The 21,937-nt window shown below is 48.0% G+C and overlaps 1 protein-coding gene across 1 annotated transcript in view; it reads left to right on the plus strand.

Annotated features, from left to right (window-relative positions):
- Positions 1-20,779, plus strand: part of NALF2 (NALCN channel auxiliary factor 2) — a gene marked incomplete at its 5' end in the record, with an annotated part of 41,125 nt that extends 20,346 nt beyond the window's left edge. Inside the window, 2 exons of the mRNA XM_085325942.1 lie at positions 10,590-10,761; positions 11,485-20,779. Of these exons, the coding sequence (XP_085182068.1) occupies positions 10,590-10,761; positions 11,485-11,903 (591 nt within the window). The remainder of the gene's footprint in view (positions 1-10,589; positions 10,762-11,484) is intronic.
- Positions 20,780-21,937: the final 1,158 nt, after the last annotated feature.

The following is a 21,937-nucleotide window of genomic DNA, read 5'->3' on the forward strand; positions in this document are numbered from 1 at the left end:
CGCCGCGGCGGGGGGACGCGGCCGCCAGCCCTGCTCCTCTCTGCCGGCCAGCAGCGTCGGCACACCGAGAGCCTCGCCTAGGAGGTGGGACGCGGGCCTGGAGCAAACAGCAGCCGCGTTTGCAGGGGCCGCGGCCGGGAGAGGAGCCGGTGGGCAGTTGCCCCCCTCGGAGACGGCGGAGCGGCCCGGCTGCGCCCCGCTCTCCGACTCGGGCGCCTGCGCTCGGCTCCCAGCTGCTGCCGCGAGCGGGCTCCAAAAAGCCGTTTTGGTTCCTTCAGACGCGCCGCAGCCTGTGAGCGGGGCAGGACCCGCGCCGGGGCCGAGGGCCGCCCCGAGCAGCGCCCCAGCCCGAGCAGCCGCGCGCGCGGCCCTGGCAGGGAGGCGGAGGTGTGACGGCAGAGCCAAACAGTTCCCGGGACAAATCCCCAGCCGCTGAGCAAGCGCGTTCCTGGATCGTTTTCCAGAGCTGACCCCAACGCTGTCTCAGATTAGTCTGCTGAGTCCCGTGTTACCGCAATTAAATGCGGCCCCAGGCAGCTTTGCCAAGCTGCAGGCTCGTGCTTGGTGTCTCAGAGCATCCAGTTCGCCTGCGCCCGGTGCGATCGCTTGTTTCCGCTGCTCCCGGGTTCGCCCTCCTGGGGAAGGGCCCGCTGCGGCCGAGCGGGGAGGTGCTCCTGGGCGCCGGCGCTGGCCGGCCGGCCGTCCCAGGGCTGCCGGCTCCCGCTGCACGGCTCCTCGGCCTCCCTCCCTGCGCTCGAGGGCTCCTCTTCAATTAGCTGGGGTGAAATCACCTTGTTCTTCGGGTTAGCAGAGGGGAAGCAGCTAGTTTTACCTTTTCTGAGCGGAATTAGGTTAATGTGTAGTGGAGAGTTTCCCGCTTTCCCCTCTGTCCTCSTTATCTCCCTCCGGCGTCACCGGCTCCCTGCGCACGCCCCGGACCGCCCCGTGCAGTCTGTGGACCCCGCGGATGCTCGGCCCCCGTTGCCGTGACAGCCCTTGCCAGAGCCCCTGTCTCTAATTAAGGAGATGGGTTTTGTTCCAGCTGGGCCAGGCCCCCTTGGATGATTAGCCACGACCAGGATTTCCCAGGGGAAATTCCCAAGCTTTACTTCCTGTTTTAATGGGAAAACGGCAGCTTGTTAAGTTAATTACAGCTGCTCATCTCGGCGGACATCCAGCTTATCCCRGTGCTGTGTCCTTTCGGAAGGCGTTGCAAGGGCTCTGAGGATGTGCTTCCCTCCTTGTCCCCGGCTTCTCTCCGAGTTACCCGGGGTAGTTCAGCAAACGAGGCCGCTATCTACAAAATACTGGCAGCAACTACGGTGCTATTGAGAATGACCAAATTAAAAATGAATATGTTATTTCGTGCAAAAATACCAAGAACAACTCAAGAGCACTCTGGAAAACCTGTTCCATGGGGGATGCTGYCCTTGGGGTCGCAGGCGGGCGGCACGCCAAGTTCGAACGGCAAGAAGCTCGCGTGGCCCAGGAGGCCCTGTGCAAAGGCCTGTCCTCCGTACGCTGGTTTTAGATACCGCTGGCAGCGTGAGCAGGCCGGCAGCTTAACTAGAGCGCGCGAGGAAATCTGATTCGTTTTGTTTCTTTCCAGTGTCCTTTACGATGTGAGGTTTTAGCATACCTGTAAACTTGAACGCAGATAGATGGCCTGTCTTCGTCGTCGCATGTGAATTGGGTATCTTGGAAGTTGGCCCCTTTCCTAGGCAGCAGAACTCCTTGTGCTTTCTCAGAGTCATCTAGTGAGTCTCCTGCACTAAAAAATGCAGGGTGAGGGCATTGAAATAGAGCTTTGGGGCGTTCAGGTCAATTATATGTACTTGGCCTTGCTGGAGATCCGCCAAAAATAAAAACAGAATGGAAGAAACCTGGGATTATACCCAAATGCACTTCCTAAAGAAACTAAAGGACAATGATGGAAAGTCAGTGAGCTTTCCTTGTTGATTTAGGCAGAAAATAAACTTCTTACTGACCTAAATTCTGACAGGTCCTTTATAATAGCAAGAGGAAGCAGGTTGCATGGAATAAGCACAAAGATATTGAAAGCTGTTGAAAAACCGGAGTGATAAGACTCACTCTTCAAACAGCTTGGGAGTGCCTTGCTCACCCGTAACRTTGGTCTGTGCAGATGTTTGACAGGAAAACACTGGAGTCTCTGTTTGGAGGTGATGTGCATCTGAGCCCCAGAAAGCAGGGCACGTACCAGGCGGGTGGTGGGGCCAGCTGCAAGCCGCGTTTAGCCGGCAGGCCTTTGCTACGTGTATTTGTGAAGAAACCCAGGCAGTTTCTGTTGCGTGGGGCCCAAGGAGCACCTGGAGGAACTGCAGCCGGGCTGGGAGGGACTGCGCGGGGAGCAGCGCCAGGCGTCTGCCCGGGACGGAGGATGCTCAGTGCCTAAAGGAAATAGGGCAGCGGGACGTGGACATTCACACGGTGCAATAGGCTTGTGCAAGGGGCAAAGGAGCTGCCTCGTGCTGCCCCAGCGAAGTGGGCCAGCGACATTAAATAGCTCAGAGAGCAGGCTGGGGACCTCACAACTGCGTGTTGGCCTCGTGCCTCCCTATATGGGCAAATAAGCAACCAAGGAAAGGAAAAGGAACAGCACCGGGGAAATCCCAGTGCCTAAATGGAGTTTCTAGGAGCAGGAGAGGGAACGTGAGCATGGGGCTGAATGAGACTGGTGGGTCTTTGAGACAAGGTGAGCAACTGTGGTGTCCAGGGAGGTGAAAGCACCTGCTCAGCCCGCTCCTGTGGTTGAGGTCTCTCTCTTGCAGGGATTTACTGGTGTTTAATAAACTGCCAGCTCTCAGCAGTCTTTCACTCCATTTTCATTAAATTCATAAGAATGACGTTATCTCTGAGACCCCAACCATCTGCCAAATTTGCCTGAAGTGAGCCAACAGGGCAGAAATATTTTAGGAGGAAAGCATACGAATGCATGTGGAGTCTGCTTATGCAGGCTGTGTTTCCACAGGAAACCGTGATGAAAGCAAGCTTGTTCCTACCAAGTTCTCCTGAGTCTTCTGTGACAACTGCCTTTTTTGGCCCGTGGGACCGAATCAGTGATTGCTAGAGCTAAAAGCCTGATCTGTGACAGTTTAGGCAAAAGCCAAGGCCTCATAAATCTGTCTGTGCTCTGTCAGTTGGCCCACGCAGGAGTTGCTCATCACTGTGTTATGTGTGTTTGTGGGGTAGGAACCCTGTGTATAGGACCTGGGCTCTGGAAACTCCTCTCTGGAAACCCTGATGGACTGCAGCTGCTCCTTCAGCTTGTCCCACAGCCAGCAAACATCTCCCACGGGAAACGCAGCTGAGCTCAGCAGCAGGCATTGGCCCTGGGTGACCTGCAGGAGCCTGCGTTAGTCAGACAAGCGCTTCAGCTGCGGCTGGGGAAGGCAGACGGGTTGAGCTGTAGGAGACAGCGGTTCTGGCTCCAATATCCCTGGAAAACCCCTCCAGAAGATTCACATTGCAAATATTAGCTTGGCTTTTGAAGTGTGTTCTTCCTTTCCTTCTAGCAGAGCTGGGACCTGAGGAGCCGTTCGTAAGGTGTTGGGTCCCCACAGTGCCCCATGCTCAAGGGAAGCCCTGCGATGCGGGCACTGGTGGTGTCCAGCCCTCCGTGGGCAGCCCCTGGCTGCTCCTGGGCATCCCACATGGGCACACACATCACACGCAATAGCTCCAGTGAGAGACGAGCAGTCTAGCAAAGCGCTTTGTRGGGATTAAGGGAGACCACAGGCTCTGCTTGATTTAGCTACAGCTGAGAGGAAATTGTCTTGCCCTTCCAAGCCGGGATTGAGTGTCACGTCCTCTGAGGGTCTGTGTTTGGCAATAGGTGCCTTCATACCAGCAAGAGAGTGACAAAGCCAGGGAGCTTAGAAAGGAGACACAGATGATTAAAGGGCTGGTAGAGGGACTTGCAGGAAATGTAAGAGAGTAAATCAGTCGAGCTTGCCTAAGTTATGACTAAATGGGGAGTATAATACATCTGCAAATATTAGAAATGTGTAAACGCAAAGAAAGGAGAGGAATGATTTATGGAATGATTGAAGGGAATGAACTTTTGGATGGAAAAATACAGGTCAAATACCAAGGAAAACTTGTAGGCAGTGAGGTACGCTGTTCTCAGCGGTAAAACAGCCTCCCCAGGAAACCTCCCCATTGATTGAGATGTTTAATGCAAAGTCAGATGAGGTCTGGAAAAGCAGCCTGAGGGCAACAGCTGTCCACAAGGGATGAAGTCAGTGTCTCCTAAGTGGTCCTTCCACCTCTCCCCAGGCGTGTCAGGCTGCAGACAGGCTCAGAGCTTGCGAGGGGCTGGACCTCGCAGTGGTCTCCAGGTGGGAGGGTGCAGGCTGTACTCCCCTCCAGGCTGGCCCTTGGGGCAGGTCATTTGGGGCTGGCAGGATAGGAGGAGGGCTTGTTGCAGGCAGTGCTATCTGGGTTGTTTCAGCCTTGCAGAAGAGTGATGCTGTGGATGTTCTTCCACTCTTGTGAGCGCTTCCATGTCACTTTGGCACCACTGAATAATTTAACCCCAAAGGACACGGCATAACAGAGAACTGTGCTGCTATTCAGCTGTTTGTTGCATCTCTGCACATTCCTAGAGGGTTACACTATAAGGTTCTCGTCTTCTGCCTGCGATACCCAGGCCCTGCAGCAGCTGCTTGTCCTGGTGGAGGGGGAATACCCAATACTGGTTCTAGTCAATTTATTGACTTTGGATGGTGTTTGTTGCAAATGTAACCTTTTTCCTTTTCGTGAATTGTTTGTGAATGGGTGCWGGGTTTTGCCATTGCGTATGCTACCAGTTATGGTTCGCAGCAGAATTTCTGTGAGCAAATATAACACTGTGAGCTGTTTATAAACTATCCACTTAACCTATTTGCTATTTATTATTCATAACCATGGAACATCAAAGAGTGTGTGCAAGAGAGGGAATTAAGGGACAGGGCATTTTTGTTGCTACATGGTTGGCAGACTTGTTGAATAGAAAAAGCCCAAATGATTAGTAACAAAAAGTGAGTAGCAAGTTATCTTTTTCTGATACAATCACGGTTCTTGTCAAATTTGCAGGCTGTTCAGGACCCGTGAATATTTTCATGCGTGTTCGGTAGTTGGGCACTGCCTTGCACAGCCAGCGGTTTGCACAGAGCAGTGAGCTCAGCTCCTTGCTGACGCTGAGGAATCGCTTGTGCTTTTGCCCATCAGGCACAGCCCTGTGAGACCAAGGCTTCCAGGGACCCTGGCAAAGCAGAGGCTGCCCAGCAGCCTGCAACTACATCCAGGCAGCAGAGGCTTTTATTAATACTGCTCCCCAAAGCATGCTCATAGCCAGGCATTTGAGGAGTCTGCTGAGGACTCAGGGCAGCTCCTGGTCTCCCTGACTGGTTTAGCAAACAGTGGACATGAATAGTGACACATGTCAACTTGTGCAGTGATCATCTAATGTCAACAAACAGCCCACAGGGAACTGCCTGGGCACAAACCRGTCAGATCTTGCAGCAGGTGCTGTAAAAGCCTGAAAAATACAATAGAGGGTCTGAGTTTTCCCTAGTGTTTTACAACTGTTTCATTTATTATATCTCTGTGAAACTTCTCCACTACAGATATTTTAAGTCTAAAGGACTTTTATGATCTTCTAGACTGATTTCTGGCCTGACATATCGCATAGAATTTTACCCAGCAAATTCTGCATCCAGCTCAGTTGCTTATGGTTTAATTAATACATTCAGTTTTTAATCCTGAAAATTGTATAACTTAGGGCAGAATTCATCTTATCCAAATTTAGTCATTTAAAATTTAGACATCTAAACTAGCTGTCAAAAATCCCATGCAGTCAACTGAGAAAGAGAGCAGCACTTCCAGCCCCATCCACAGCTGGGGTGGTCAGGGTACCTGTCTTGGGAGGGATTTATTGTTCTCAGGATGCCCTCTCTCTGCTGACTATAAAAGCAGCCTGAATAACTTAGATGAAGTCCTTATTTTTAGAAGATCAACATTAGGTAAATTAACTCCATCCTACATGCCTTAAAACTCCAGTAGAGCTAAAAATTTTGTGGAAAAATATATTTCATACTGATTTTCACGGGACTTTTTGATGAGGGCAGGCCTACTGCTGCTGTGACTTGGGCATGTTCTGAACCCAGAACCTGTGCAGCAGCACATGCTTTCCCTCTGCCCTCCTGGTCTGCTTTCATCTCTGTTTGTTCCTTTTCCTCTTCCCCTGCTTTGATAGCAAGGCCAGAGCCCCTGCAGGTTTCTGGAGGAGTGAGATGCAGTAGGATGCATGTGCCCTCTAATGGGGAAAACGAGAATACATCTTCCCTGAGCTATCCAGTACAGAAATTCCCAGCAGGGCAAGACGCTTTGTTCCCAGAAAACTCTTGGGGAAGTTCTGTTGTTGTTTGAGGACCATTCATATAGCCTGTTTCTAGAGCTGGTTGCTAACAAGTGTTTCTCCCATAGCATCCATTTCTCACATGTGTTCCTGGTTGCCCTGGCAGGCATAATCCAGAGGTTAGCTCTGGAGACTGCTATCAAATGCTAAAGCACCATAGTGTGAGGGGGAGCTGATTAGACGTGAATGTTTATATCTATTTATCTCAGTTGATGGCATCCTTGGGATGGCCCTCCCCAACTCTTCCCATTCTTTATGGCTATTGTTGAGCATGTCTCTTCAGCAGCAAGCTCTCTGGGGTGGAGATCTCTGTTTTTTTTCCAGATTACACGCACACCTGGAGATGTACATAAATAGCAGTGTTGTAAAGAGCAGGGACTCGTCAGGCTGGCCCAGAGTAAAGAGCATCCCATCTAGTTAAGGATTAAAGAGATCTTAGAGCTCTTCCTGTCCTCTCTAGTCAGCAGATGGTTTGAAGCATGTTTTACATCTTCTGGTTTTCCATCTCATCTGTTGTAATGCATCGTTATCCACTGACATATCTATCCCTCCTTTATGTCCTATTAAGGTCCCATTGAAAAACAATGATGGATACTCATTTCCCTAAAGAGAAAAACTAATCGGACTTGGTAAGTGTGATGTGTCAGCCCTGCTGAGTGATCCTTCTTCAGGAGGATCCTCCTGTCTCCCCACTGCCCTTTTGCTGCTCACGTTGTCTTCCCAGGGACTAGAGGCTGTTAAGGAAGATGCATGTTAAAGCTCAAGTTGTGGCAGTCTCTGGAGTGCAGGTTGAGCAGAAGAGCAGACCTTGTCTTCAAGTCTATGAGACTGGTCCCACAGCTTCACCTGCAAAGTGTTCCCTGTCCAAGGCAGGGAAGAAAGGGGTAGATATCAGCCTGCTGTGGTTGATGGTGGAGGGAGCATGAGGAGTGTGGATTTGCTGGGTGCATTCAGTACCATGGGGTACAAATGGAGTCAGCCAGATCCCAGACTGGATGGAGGATAGTTGCAGTTATGGTTCTGCTACTGAATTTGATGAGCTCAGCTGTAACGAGTTAAGCTGTAATGAGTCGCTTCACCTACAAGCTTTTCCTGCCCCTACTGTGTCTGGTGGTAGGGGGATACCTTGTACAGTTTTGCGTCATGTATCCATTTGCTGCTTCTCTCTCATGCTCAGTGAAAAGGATAATGCAGCCTGTAGCACAGCCTCAGGCTCTAAGCTAATAAACTTTCAATGAGGTTGGATGACACCAAGGGAGCTCATATTGCTGCTGGAGCCCATGCTAATTTGGAAGCTTGGTAGGAGCCTATTTGTAAACTTTCCTCTAGGAAACCTCCAACATGTCCTAAACGCTGCCCCAGGGTCGCCCTAGAGCAGAGCAGGAAGCATCCCTCCGAGCCGGCTCATCAGGTCCCTGATTTCCCCTGGTGGCTCTGGACCAGGCCTCACCATGCCTAGCTGGCCCTAGCTGCCGCTGTGGTGGTGGCAGCCTTACTTCCCAGGCTCTGCAAGCTGCCAAGAGCCCAAGGGCCTGGACAGGAACTTTGTCTTACCTAGAGCCATGCTCATATCCAGCAGGAACCTCAGGGGTACCTCTTACATGGAAGTAGCTTTGGACTGCCAGGGCCATGGCAGTCAGAGAAAGAATTTAGGAAGGAGCGAGGTGATGGGATCTGAGAGGTGAGCACACCCTACTGAACCCCATCTCCCCTTCCTCCTGGGGCCACCACCGCAGCCTGGGGAAATAAGCTCAGGCAGGTTCTCATCCAGAATGAGACCTCGAAACTCTTTCTCACCGTTTTGTCCTCAGAGTCTGATTACAGAGTCAGTCCCTTCTCTGGATCCATTCCACTTTGCCTAAATAATTAACATCCAATGGACCAGAGAGAAAAAGCAGAGCTGCAGCTGAATTTCCCACATCCCAGCCGAATGTCCTGACCACAGGGCTATTAACTACTCTGAAAAGCATACTCCATGTATTGCATCCTGGTCCCGATTAAATTTTTTCTGATGAAAGTTTCACCAAAATTAACATGTTTCCATGAAAATTCTGGTTTTCAAGAATTGGCATTTTCCACGAAGAAACAAAAAGACATAAGAAAACAACTTGCCAAGAATTTCTTAACCAGCTTTAATCCTGAGACTTTACTATGGTCCAAACAAATGATGATAAGGATCTATGCAAAAATGGGGAAACAAAGAAGAGATGTTTTTAAAGCCTCTAAAAAATAAAAATCCAGCTGGAAGGAGAAGCACAGGGTTTACTCCAAGCACTCTGAGGAGGGAAATTCATTCCCTTTGACTCACAGGGAGTTCTTTCGAGTTGATTTCAAAGGAAGCTGGATGTGGTCATTAATGTGACCTCAATTTTGTAGCTAATGCCTAGATATATTCATAGATGAGCTGGAAGAGCCGTGGAGGGTGCTCTTCTTCCCATCACTGTCATGGATTTCTTGCAGTCTGAGGAATGACTGCTCACCACAAGAAACAAGAGATCCCTTGAAGACAAACCGTTTCCACTGTGTGTGATTCTCGGGAACTCAGGACAATGCCGGAGGCACGGTCTCAGCAGAGCCATCGGTGGGCTTTTGCTGGGCAGCCCCAGAGCCCAATTTGCGAACCAGGCGCTAACCCACCCCAGGGCTTATCTAGAAAGGCATAACCTCCATGCTCCTCTGTTTGCTCTTCAAAACTTGTTTTTTTTTTTTTTCCCTGGTGAGAAGGGCCACCTTGCTCTGCTGCAGATTAAGGGGCTTGGCGAGCCCTGCTCCTGCATGGTGGTGTCTCTGGGGGGGGCAGGCCAGGCCTGCCTGTGCTGCGAGACCCCGGGGAGAGGAGGAACAGCAGAGCTGACAGCCCTAACGGGCAGAGTTTGTGCCACCTCCTCTGGTCCTTAATTGCAGGCTAGTCATTAGATAGTTTTTTTTTTCCTGGAAATTGTGCAAAGTGTAGCTCTAACTAGCTAAAAGGTGAGTGTAACTTTCTGTTTTGGGAGAGCACAGGAGCGCTGCATAACACACTGTTTGGTGTATGTTGCTCTCAAAATCTGCCTGTAAAATGAAGTATTCCTTATGAGAGCTGCTCATCTGAGCCAGAAGAAATGGCACGGGAAAAAGTGCAAGATTTCTGTGAATTGGGAATCCCCCCAGAACCAGGTAGATGATTGGTGCAGAAGATGAAAAGGATTTTATTCCATGGCAGAAAAGGATGAATCCGAGGTGACTGTAACAACAGTGTGCTCTTACTACCAGAGCTCAGCACAGCAGCTAGCTGTGTTGCAGCAGTGCCCATATGCTTCAGACAGGCGGCTTTTCCAGCAGTCAGAGAGCTTTGGAAATTGCCAAAGAAGATTAGTCCGCGGTCTGTTTTGAAGTCCAGCACCCAGCGTTCAGAGCTGATGGTGACCAGCACAAAATGCACTAGAGGAAGCATGAAATGCTCACCCTGCCTTGGGGTGTGCAGCACCCTGAGAGCTAACCCCAGCCCAAGAGCAGGGTTGCCCCCACACAAAAGGCTCGGGAATCCTCTAAGTGGGGTCACAGGAAATGCTGGGCTTGCTTACACGAGTGCATGTACCTGCATTTCTTCCCTTGGTTACTGTTGTGCTGCAGGCATGCTTGCAATGGTGGAGACCAGAGTCCTACTTGGCTTCCTGGGCTTTTGTCCTATTTCTCTCTGTAAGTGTCTGGCCGGTGCTGAAGGTTACATACGCRCTCAACAAACAGTACTGCTTAGGCGTCTGGAGGTTCCCCCCTGCCCATTCTCAGGGAAAAGTGCAGTTATTGGTCTTGAAAAGGAAATAAAGTGAATTTTTCCTGTAACAGACAAAGCTCTCGGGCCTCCAGTGCTGGCAGAAATGCTGTGATCTGCTGAGATGCCCCAGTGCTCATYTGTAGGGGACAGTAGTCCATAGTGTTAATTTGCTTTACTTTTGTGGTGGTTCTAGGTGGTTAGATGAGTTCCACAGTATCTAACACCTTAATGATTTCTTTTAATAATTAATACAGTAAGCAACCCAGATGTATTGACAAATGTTTCTCAAGTGAGCTAAGTGAGGTAAGAGGAAATCTCTCTTTCCCTCTCACGTCTGGTCAAAGCGAAGCTTCTGCAGTGGTTTGGCTGCCCAGGTATTTGCAGAGGTGACATTTCCCTCTTGGTGACTTCCTCTAGGCTGTCTACAAGGCCTGGCTGTGCTCCGAGTATTTCAACGTGACACAACAACAGTGCCGACACCGGATCCCATGCAAGCAATACTGCCTGGAGGTGCAGACCAGGTGCCCATTTGTGTTGCCGGACAATGACGAGCTGATCTATGGAGGTTTGCCTGGCTTCATCTGTACGGGTAAGGAGGTCCCGGGAGCAGGGCAGGCATCCCAGGAGCGGTCGTGTGGCCTCTGCGGCCCTTGCGCCCCATCACCGAGCCCGTGCCTGCGGGCCTGGTGCTGCTGAATCCTGTAGCGCTTTGCAAGCCCTACAGCAGATTTGGAAATCTTTTTGGTGGGGAGAGCACGGAGAAGAGGAGGAGGGTACAATGTGGAAACATATGAAGCACTTTACTGACTGCTGAAATGTAGCTATCTGGGGGTAAAATGTAAGTGTTTAACAGAGACACAGCAACAGGCTGGCAGCCTAGCGCAGGAAATGAAAACCCTACCTCTAACTGAAACCTAAAGAAAGCGTTTAAAGGGGCTGAAGGTGATGGGACTAAAGCATGGCCRGGACATTGAATTTAACTGCTACATGCAGTGTCTGGGGAGACCCTTTCCTGCAGCTAACGACGTCCTGCGAGCACTGCAGGACTGCGGTCTCTCCGTGCGCGTCTGCCGCAGGGATGGGCCAGCCTGGCTGGGGGCCACAGGCCTCAGAGGGACCCTGCGTGGGGAAGTGCCTCGGTGTTACGGTGCCCCAGTTCCCTGGCAGGACGTTCCCCTTGGACAGCCCCCGCATGGCCTGTGCCCCCCCCTGCCCGTGATATGTCACGGGTGGGTGCTGGGGCTCGCTGCCCTCCCACAGCCCCCTCTGCAGCGTGCCCCACTGACCCCCTCCCCGCTGCCTGTTTTGCCAGGGTTGCTCGAGAACCAGCTGCCCGACGAGGAGGCCAAGTGCTGTGAAGTGCAGTGGGACTCCTGTGACCACCCACCAGACAGCAACTACAACACATCCCCCAAATCCACAGCGTCGGAGTCACTCCATTACCACCACCACGACCCCCACCTCCATCACCAGCGGCAGAACCACTATCACCTCTACCACCACCACCACCACCACCACCAGTACCACCAGCCCCACCCGCCATCTCTGCTGCCAGTCTCTGCAGGGTCTCGCCTCAGCAACAGCAGACTCAGACTGTGCGTCCTGGTCCTAATGCTTCTCCACACCATGGTGTCCTTCTCAAGCGTGCACAGCAGCGGCGGGGCGGCCAGTGGAGGGCTGAGCTTGGAGGCCCTGCCTGCCGTGGATGAGAGCATATCACGAGATGAGTGATGCAAAGGGGAAAGGAGATCTCCAAGAAGAATGCCAGATCTTTTTCCACTAAGGGGGGCACATGCTATTCCTCCAATGGGAGGCACGGGATTGGGGGTGACGCACACACACACACCCCTGCACATACCCCCAAGAGCTGCTCGCCGCGGGGCATCCCCGTGATGAATAGTCTCTAATGCGCACAGGGCTGCGGGACTCGGCTTTGAGAAGGGTTCGGTCAGAAGCAGCCCGGCAGCTCCATGTGTCCGGCCTCGTAGAGGCACTGGGCRCCAGCGCAAGAAGGTACGGCAAAGGGGCAGGGAGAACGGGGCGGGGTGCCTTCACAAGAGATCTCCCCCCCGCGCCAGGATTGCCATAGATCTCCCAGCCGCCTGACAGGTGTGCCATGTGGCACCCACCTTACCTGCCATCTAAATGCCAAGAGTTTAAAAATCAACCTAATCCCAGTTTCTTTTCCTCCTCGGTCTCTAAAGCCCAGCATCCTGCATTCCCCAGTTGCCAGGTGGGGCAACTCTCTCCAAATCCTTGCTCCTCTCCTAATTGGGGGAAAAAATGCCAGCTCAAAGGCAGTCCCTGTCTTTTGTGGAAGAGCACGGAGCTTTCAGTGTGCTGGTCCTGCCCAGGCCCAGACAGCCTGGCCCGGGCTTGTCCTTTTCCTGAGAGGAGTTGTGGTGTAGGAATGGGAAATGCTCTCTGTCCTACATGGGGTTCATTTCAGTTGGGTCCTTACCTCTCTCCTCCAGCTTGGCTGTCTCACTCTTCTCTTATACAAGAAGGTAGAGAGGATGGGGTGAAGCAGACAAGAATGTTCCCAGAGTTCCTAATGTTCCACTTTGCAATGTATCCTGACGATTTCTTTTAACTTTTTGTTTTCTTTTTTCTTTTCTTTCCTCAGCGGAAGGGTTTGTCTTAGAGAGGAGTTAGGGAGATGTGACTCTAGCAGTGCACAGGCTAAGCGGAGGGAGATTTCAAGTTTGTAGTTGGTCCAAGAATAATAATAATTGGATAAAAGGTTTCAAAAGGCATCTTTCCTTGCTTGTTGTGCAAATCATGTAGTAGATGGCRTAAGGACTGGGCAGAAGGGCTGGAGAAATCTGGCTTGTGGAGATCTAGTCTCCCACACAGAAAACAGGCATTAATGAACTCTAGCTGGGGAGGAGCATATTAGATTAACTAAATAGGGAATGAAGAATTAAGGATCAGATATTAGAGAAAAGAAAGTTCATTCTGGATATATGGTGAAGGAAAAGATGAACATGTGTTTTAACACTGTGGTAGTGGTGTGAGGTGAAGTACATGCAGATGGGGAAGCAGGCTGCAATCAGCTGCAAAATGTCTAAATTGCAATATGGGTATAAACCTGGTCATTTCCTGTAGAGGAGAAGTGTGATACTTCCTCTATTTCTATACTGCCTCTTCACAGATACCCTACAGCAGAGCACAGATTGGCATTTTTGTGGTCCTGCTAGTAGGCAAGGACCAAGCAAAGAAAAATGTTTTGCTGCATCTCAAACCAATCCCAGATCCCTATGAGGGTCAAAGAAGTCACAAAGATCATGACTGTAACATTTTGTGTTTTCTAGTCTGTTGAGGTGAAGCAAAAACAAAAAGCAAAGCACCATGAGAAAAGCTACTTCCTACCTGGCTGGAAGGGAAGTACCAGGGCTCTCATGGGAAAGACTGGTTTCCTGAAAATTCCAGCCCATTTCCAGACCAAAGAGGCTCTGAAAAGCAGCTGAATGTTCGAATTCTGCTTTGACTTGAATCTCAGAGCTTTGGGGTGATGTTTACACATTATCAGTTACGTGTTACCAAAGTCCTGCAGATACAAAGCCTGTGAACTCATTGTCCGTTGGTTATCAGGCACAATGTAGTAAGGTTAACTAGTTTTCAAGGAAGAAGCAGAGAATGTTTCCCAAGTAGGTTTTATTGTTGTTGCTACCCAGAACAGGTAGGACCATCCTTGTTTGAATATTCATAACAGCATCCATTTATTTTCAGCCTAGTTTACACAGATCTAAGAACCAGTAAATGCAGCTGGTTAGCAAATAGGAATCTGATTTTTTTTTTGTTTGCTCTGTTGCTAAAAAATACATTGTGTAGCTGCTTGGATGAATAGTAAAAGCATACAGCTAGACCAAATGAGGGAGAACAGTCATGTTCTTGTTTCAAGACAACCAGACCCAGTCCATTCTTCTGAAAATTAGATTTTTCGTGTACTGCCAAGAGTTAAGCTAATTCCAGGCATCTCTTTCAGAGATAGGCTGAATCCAATCTTTGAGCAACTCATCTAGAGAGAGAGGAGTAGCCCAGTGTGATGCGTCAGCAAGTGGCCCTGAGTCACCGGCCCTGTTCATTGTCTGCTGTGGAGCCTGCTCCGATGAGACAGTGCAGGACCCAGAATCTGCTCTGCCGCGGAGAGCATGGCACCGGGCCTCTCTCTTTTGCCCCACAAGTGTGTGCCATACCATACGGATCAAGGAAGTGCAAATCTCATTCTCGAGGGGCATGTGCTATTGTGCCCACGTTGAAGCTCTCTTGCACTGCCAGAGCCCACAGCAATGTACATGTGTGTTAGCGTAAATGAGAATCCGGACTTGTACAGTTTCTTATGACACTGAATGTAATGGCACAAGGAGTTTCTGTGCTAGCATATGCAGTATGTGATGTCAAGAGAGGAGTGAATGGCGCAGAGCTTGAAGGAATTAAGTCGAATAGCCCAGGTGGTCTTACAGGGGCATCAAAAGGGGCTCAGGGAGACTGGCTAGGTTTTGCTGAAATAACCTTAAAGTTATGAGAAATGTCTTTACCATACCTAATATCAGATGACGAGCTTCATCTCAGGAGGCAGAGATCCCTTACTGCATCCCAGTGAATGATCTGACAGCTGAGCAGTTTCAAGGACTGGGTCTTCAGTGTAATTACTGAGAAAGTGTAGTTGCACTAGCCTAATCAGCTGAACATTGTGCAGGTACACACCACACGAGGAACCTCTGTGGGGCACTTTTGCGCTAACTAAAGGAGATCCAAACATTTTCCAAGCTGCAGCTTCCCACAAGGTACACACGTAAGCATCACTCACTGTATCAGTGTGAAGGGCACCCTGTCTTCTGGCACAGAGAGTAATGTGAATATGCCCGGTATGGAGGCTCACTGGCAGACACAGGGCTGTTTTCTACCTAGTGTGACTGGGAAGAAAGTGCTGAGTCTTCACAGAGCAAGGCTTTTGGAAGGAGCTCTTTTATTTAGCAAGTCTAGGCTGCTGTCAATAAGTTCTGTGGTTTTAGGGCACCATATGCTGTATTCAACACTTTGCCAATCTAGTTAAATGAATCCAGACTAGGCTGTTCACAGAACAGGACTGAGCAGCTGGAAGCGGTGTGTGTTGCAGTCCATCATTATAAGGCCATTGGATAAAAATCTCCTCTCTGCTCTGACATTACAACCTTAATAATCCTCTATCTATATTAGCTCTCTCCTTACTGTACAAGGGAAAAGTCCAGAAAGGAAACTTTAGCATGGCCTCAGTTAATATTATTGCCATTATTTATATTAAAAGAATGCTGCTGTTAGCCCTAGAGTGAATTAGCCTGGGATAACAAGAAAAAAGGTTTTTTTTTGCACAGAGTCTGTAGGTACGATTCCCAGTCCACTCCCCATCACACCCCTGGTGCGAATGTGGACGCCAGGACCTGGAACGCTTTCCAGAGCAGCTCTTGATGCAGCCACCCAGGACTTTGGAAAATATCAAGCCCAAAAGGATTTATCCTGCAGCAAAGCTAAGACCCAGGTGCTGTTTCCTTTCCTTTTCAGTTAAATGATCTGCATTCTTCTCCCCAGAGAAAAATGCTATGCATTAAATTGGTTTGTAAAGTCAAACATTCCCTTTAATGACCAGATTTCTCCCACTGAGAGAAAAAACCCCTTCCCAGAGCAGTGATTCCTCATGGTCCTTCTAGAGCAAGCAGATTTCTGCCCCCTGGGCGTGGAGGGAGCTGGCAGGGACAGTGCTGGCTTTGATGTTGTCACCCCACAGCACATCACAAGTCCCTTCACTGAGTGTGTTCGTGTTGCTTGGCCATCGTGCCATGTGCCAGGGTTGCGAGCTGTACGCAGGAGGAGGCAGCCATGGCTGAATCCACAGGGAATCAGGCTGGGCAGGCCTTAGCTCTGCCGCTGAAGCTGCGAGAGGAAAGGTAGCCGTGTTCTGTCTGGAGTTAGCCTTGAGTTTTGCACTTTAATGTAACTGCCAGTTATACAAATTAATTAAAAATAACTGAAGAAAAATCCCAAAGAAAGGCACTGTTTCCTCTGGTGAAGATTAATCATTAGTTGAGCCTTTTCCTTATGAAAATACAGATCCATGGTAGCCCCAGGCAAAAGATTCCCAGGGAGAGCCCTCACCAGTCGTGCTCTGAGTTAGGGAAATCACTTTGAAAGCATCTGACAACTAAAGCAGAACATGTTGAGTAACTTGGCAACACTCAGAAAACATCTTGAAATGGTTTTTGTTCAACACATTTTGCTCTGCTTCAATAGGAGATGTCAGGGCAGTTCATTCACTGCCACTCAGGACTCCAGGCAATGCTGGGAGACGGTTCATTTGCCCCACGTTTCGGGGGGAGGGAAGACATTTTCTGATATCTGCTAATCTCAAGGAAGGATCCCCAGCAGATAGCACTTCCCAAATGTTGTACGTGTCTAATGACAAGCATGGTTTACTTGTGCTGCTGCATTTGAAATGGAGATTGGTGATTTACAGCAGAAGTGTGGCTGTTTTCACTGCTGGTGGAATACTGTATCACAAATGCTGCTGGGAGTGGTCACTAGTTTGTGTTCAGACTTCATTTAAGTCTCTACTCTCAAAAGTCATGCAGCAACTTGCAATAAATTATAATATGATAGCTAGCTACCACCCCGGAAAGGAATGCATATAGAAATTAATAGAGACAAATTCAGGGGAGTTGTATAGAAATATACTCAAATTTTTTTGAAAATCACTATTAAAATCTATGCAATATGTCAGACGATATTTTTATATCCATTTTGGGCTGTTGTGTGGATTTCTGTCCACAGGAGTATAAATCTCTATTAAATCGTATTTGAAAAGCTTAAAAGGGCAATTTCTAATATGTAGCCAAGATGTTGATAACAGCTTACTTTTGCCTATCAAACAAAGTCAGTTCTTAAGCATTCCAGTGGGATGACAGAGGTACCTAAATTACACAAACCCATGATTACCTGTTTGCTCCCTCAGGCAAGCTTTGAATAGTGCTCTCAGGCAGTGACAGGTCTGTGGGAGCTCTGAAGGTTCATCTTGTCCCAAACCCAAGCGTTGTTTATTCTGTATTTCAAGGGAGAAGCTTTTTAGCAGCTTTCCTTGGTTGTTCTCAGGCCTATGCAGCTCTTTAGGTGAATGTTTTCATCCTGTGCTCTGCTCGAGGGTGGGGGTAGAGGAAGGCAGGAGCATTGCTTACTGTCCTGGTTAGAAACACTGTGAAGTTCAGCTGTGCAGGCCTGTATGCTGGTGGCCTCTAAAAGCAGAGGGGATTTGTTTAGTGAAGAATTATTATTTAAAGGATTAATAYTGGAAATGGCTAGTAAACAGTGTGAGAAGGGTGACTGGAAGCTGTGTAGCCACGTAGAAGATGCTGTGTGGTTGCGCTCAGATGGACTTTGTGTTGCAGTGCAAGAAGCAGCCACAGGTTTTGTGGCTGTCCACCAAAGCAGTGGTGTTGCTGCAAGTTCACTCACACCACAGTCATCCTGCTCCATTTGTACTCTGAGCAGAAGTGAAGAATTGGGACCTGAATGCTGCAAATTCAGGCATTTTATACCATTTCTACAGCTCCAAACCAGAAATCCCACCAAGAGGCAGTGGCCTCTCTAAATGTGTATCTGTTGAAGCCAGCGCTGACCCTGCTACTCCAAGGCTGAATGAAGAAGAGAAGCCTTCAAAACATGGACTTGCTCTACCATCTGAGGGTTGCTACTGGCTGAGTCTCAGGTGCATCTGACCACACTTACTCTGGCCTTTTGCAGTTTGGACTTTGTAGGCTATATAACTATCTCCTCCTTGCACAGGTTGTCACATCACTATGGGACATCTGTCTTGTTGGGTGGAGTGCTGAACGTGGGTGAGGGGGAAGTTTCACCGCTGAGCCAGGTCATAAAGTTCTGTGCTGAAACACTGTGAGGGAGGTCTCAGGCCTTCAGATGCCACTGGGTTAGATCTGGCACAGTTCTCAAAGGGACCTTCAGCTCTGTTCTTCAGGGCTCCCTTCAGGGATGAAGGGAGCACAGGAAATATTGTGGCCATATGCGAAGGATAAATCATTTTCAATTAGGGACATTTAAAAAAAGATTCCTTTTAAAAGTTGCTGGATTTTTAATTTCTCTGTATTTCTAGCCTGCTTCATTGCAAACCTCCTAACAACCCTTGTAGGCAGGATTTACAAACTGTGTGTCGAACTCCCTGAGACGAGATAGCTGCTAGTATTCTCCCCAGGAGAGAGCAGAAATATTGTGGTGTGTGTTTTTCTGGGATTTTTTAAGTCATTAGCACATAAAGTGTAGTAAATATTCCATACGATCTCCAGGGAGGAAAACCCAAGGGGAGTAGCTGGATCCTTTGGTTTCTTACAAACACAAGCATGTTTCCCCATAGCTTTTGCTAGACTAGGCAGTAGCAGCTGGGCAAGGAAGTATTCACACTGTGGGTTCTTTTCGAAATCCAGTGGCTATATTTTTTTCTCTCTCTTTTTTTCTTTTGGGGGGGAGGTACTTTATGAACATCTCCTGCTGATTTTTACTCTGGATATCCCAATTAACTTCATCCTACATGTCCCAACCTCAGGAACAAAGTACTAGTTGTACTGCAAATCAGTCTTGTAGGACACAGAAACCACCTGAWCAGGTGTCTGTGCCATGTGCAGGGCAGAGGAACCTCAGCTGCAAGGAACCTTCTAGCCTCATTGCATATGCTGCTCTCAGCTCTCGTGCCCTTCTTTTTTGACAAATCTCAGCATAAGCCACTGTCTGTAAGACTTGCTGCTCMCAGATAGAGATGGGCTGAATTACTAAATACCATCTCCTCCAGCTTAGTTTTATTTGCTGTATATCTAGTTTATTTGAAACAAGGTCAAGAGTAGTTTCCTTTCTCCTTAACATTTGGAACTATGGAATTTTATTGTGATCCTTTTTCAGACCAAGAAGTCTACAACTTTGCTTGTTAGAAACTGAAACTCTAAAACACACAAAAAAATGGGTTTGGCTTAAGAAATTTGGGGTTGGTTTTACCATTTTTATATGTATTTATTTGGGAACTGTACATGCTTGAGTTGCAAAACATCTATTTCAAGATAGACTCTTTTTTTATTATTTTGAAACTTACCAAAACAAAGCATATTGATAATTATGACCAATTTTTTCGAATTGAGAAATRTATCAGGAACAGCCCTTTCCCACAAAACTTTTCATTTTCAAAAAATAAAATGAAAAAATCAATCACACTTTTTCTCCTCACAAAGTTGGAACTGGTGGCTGTGTATTCTAAGAGAATAGCAATTTGTAAGGCATTCCGACCAGCTCTACTTAAAATAGCATCCAGCCAATTTCTTGGGGGCATTAAGCTGTGCTGCTTAGTGGTGAAAGCAAATTGGAGAGTTTCCTGTTTTACCATGGCTGTTTCAGTCCAGGAGAGCACACCTTGGGAACTGCTTGTGCCTGTTCCTGACTGGCCATTTGTTGCTGAGGTGCTGCCATCTGGAAGGAAGCATCACTTTTTTCTTTAGGATCTCACTTGGTGTTGGATGCCCCCAGCCATCCTTCTAACCAAGCTCTATTTTCTTTTCCAAACTAAAATGAATCCAGCTTCTTCTAGCTTCCAATACATTCAGGCATCACAGTTATGGGAAGCCTTCAAACCAGAGATATTCCCACATATTCACGGGAGTTTAAATTGAAAGAAATTAATGCATTGGTCCGGCAGGGATACCACAAATTAAGTGTGCATGACAGGAGAAAAGCAAACATCATGTTTCAACAACAACCAGTTTAAAGGAGTATATTGAAGAAAGCCCCAAAGAAAGTGTTCCTTGCCCTCTTGCCATTTTCTATTCAAAGCATGGGAGATGCTGTTGGAAGACAATACAAGTTCTCTCTGACCCTTTGCTGATGGTGAGGGACCAGCACTTTGAGGTCCAGGCAAACTGTCAGATCAAAGGAGTGCGGGGGGAAGCTCCACAGGAATCGGATGAGCCCCTGTGGCTGGCTTTGCGTGTATGTGAAAAAGGCTGTTTGTGACCGAACCCTTCTCAAGTGCTTGTGAAATGTTGGTGGTTTCAGAGCTCAGACCTACAAAAGGTCCTTTTACAGTACATGGTGGCGAGGTGAAAAAAAAAAAAGAAAAAAAAGAAAAAAGCATACTGCTGAAGTCAAAATATTCTTTCTAATCCCCCTGCCCAGTTTCTCTTTCCTTCCAGCTTTCTTCTTCCTCTGCCTTCCTAACCTTCCCTCTATTCCCCACCCTCCTTCTGTTTCTCTCTTTTTCCCCTCTGTCATAAGAAAGTGACTGTGTCCTTGAGGGGACAGTTTTCTTATGCCATTTTATACACTGTGCTTCATGTTTAGAACTTTTTTGCACTAGTTCCTATTACATTTATTTTCCAAAATGGTTTGACAAAAAACAAAACAAAAAAACAAAAACACAAAACCATGCTATAATTCAGTTGTATTAAAATATTATCCTACTACTCTCTGTGTTCAATAGTCTCTGTACCTGTAATGCTTTCAGTTCTGTTGTATTTTGGGGCAGAGGTTTTCTCCGCTCCTTGTTTAACCCAGTAAAGAAATAAAATGTTAAGAATTGATGATAACTTCCTTCTCCCTTTCTCTGTTGTTTAGTTAGGGATGTGTAGATCCCACTGTGCTTCTCATATTCCAGGGASATTAGGTGGGATTGTAGTTTACCAGGCCCTGGGGACAGACTGGTCTTATATTTCTGCTTGCCCCTCATAAACAACCCTGCAGGCCTTGCCGTGGAGCCACTAGCACTGTTCCAATCAAGACTCTGGGAAAAATGATGCAGCTGGGCTGAAGAGACCATTGGATTTGGTATGTCTATCCTATGAGTGTTTTCCTACAAAATCCAGTCTCAGGTGGAAGACAGAAGAGGCAGAATGGAGGAACAATAACCCTGCCTTGTTGAATTTGATTTCATAATCTTTCTTTATATTCTTTTGTTTCTTCCCTTCACATTTTTTGCCATGGGGCTCACCTCAGAACAATAGGGGCAAAGACTGTCACCAAGAGATTCATCAGAGAATAATGACTAAACCAGGGTATCCAAATTTTGCCCAGTTGAAGTCCGCACCCACATATAATCTGGAATTAATTCATCTGGACTACAGATCTTGGCATGCAACAGAGCTAGGACACTGCTCCAAACTGAATGCTGCATGCCAAGCTGCGAAAGGCCATGTAATAAAATTCTGAAGTTATATTTTGGCCATTCCTACCCTGAGCTAAAAATTCTCAGCTTAGAAGGAAGATGAGGAAAAAAGAGCAAGAAGAGAATGAAATCAGACAGAGATAGGAAAAAAAAACAGATCGGTACAGAAGATGAATTAGAGAAGGAGGTGTTGGAAGACAAGCTCTGCTATAAAACTAAATAAGAGAATAAAGAACTAGTAGAGAGCACAGGAGGGGAGACAGTGAGCAGAACCAAAAGAGTGGGGCGCATATGGTATATTCTGTAAAATGTATAAAAGATTGTGTAAGTAAACAATTAGAGGAATATGTCACTGTTAGAATTGAAAAAGGCATTTCCTGGCCTCTTGTGATGTTCTTGTTCCACTCTGCTGAAACAAAACCATTTCTACAAGAGACAGGTTTTCTTTGCAACTCAGAATGAAAAACAAAAAAACCCCATACATTCACTAGAGGTCTTGAAACAGTACAGTTAACCCCACCAAATGCAGAGCTGAAGAGCAGCGAAAGTCTGCTGGAAGTTTTTTCCTCCTAGATGTCAGGAC

Source organism: Rhea americana, unplaced genomic scaffold, assembly GCF_003343005.1.
Source record: "Rhea americana isolate MKP2758 unplaced genomic scaffold, rheAme1 scaffold_125, whole genome shotgun sequence".
In the NCBI taxonomy this organism is placed as follows: Eukaryota; Metazoa; Chordata; class Aves; order Rheiformes; family Rheidae; genus Rhea; species Rhea americana.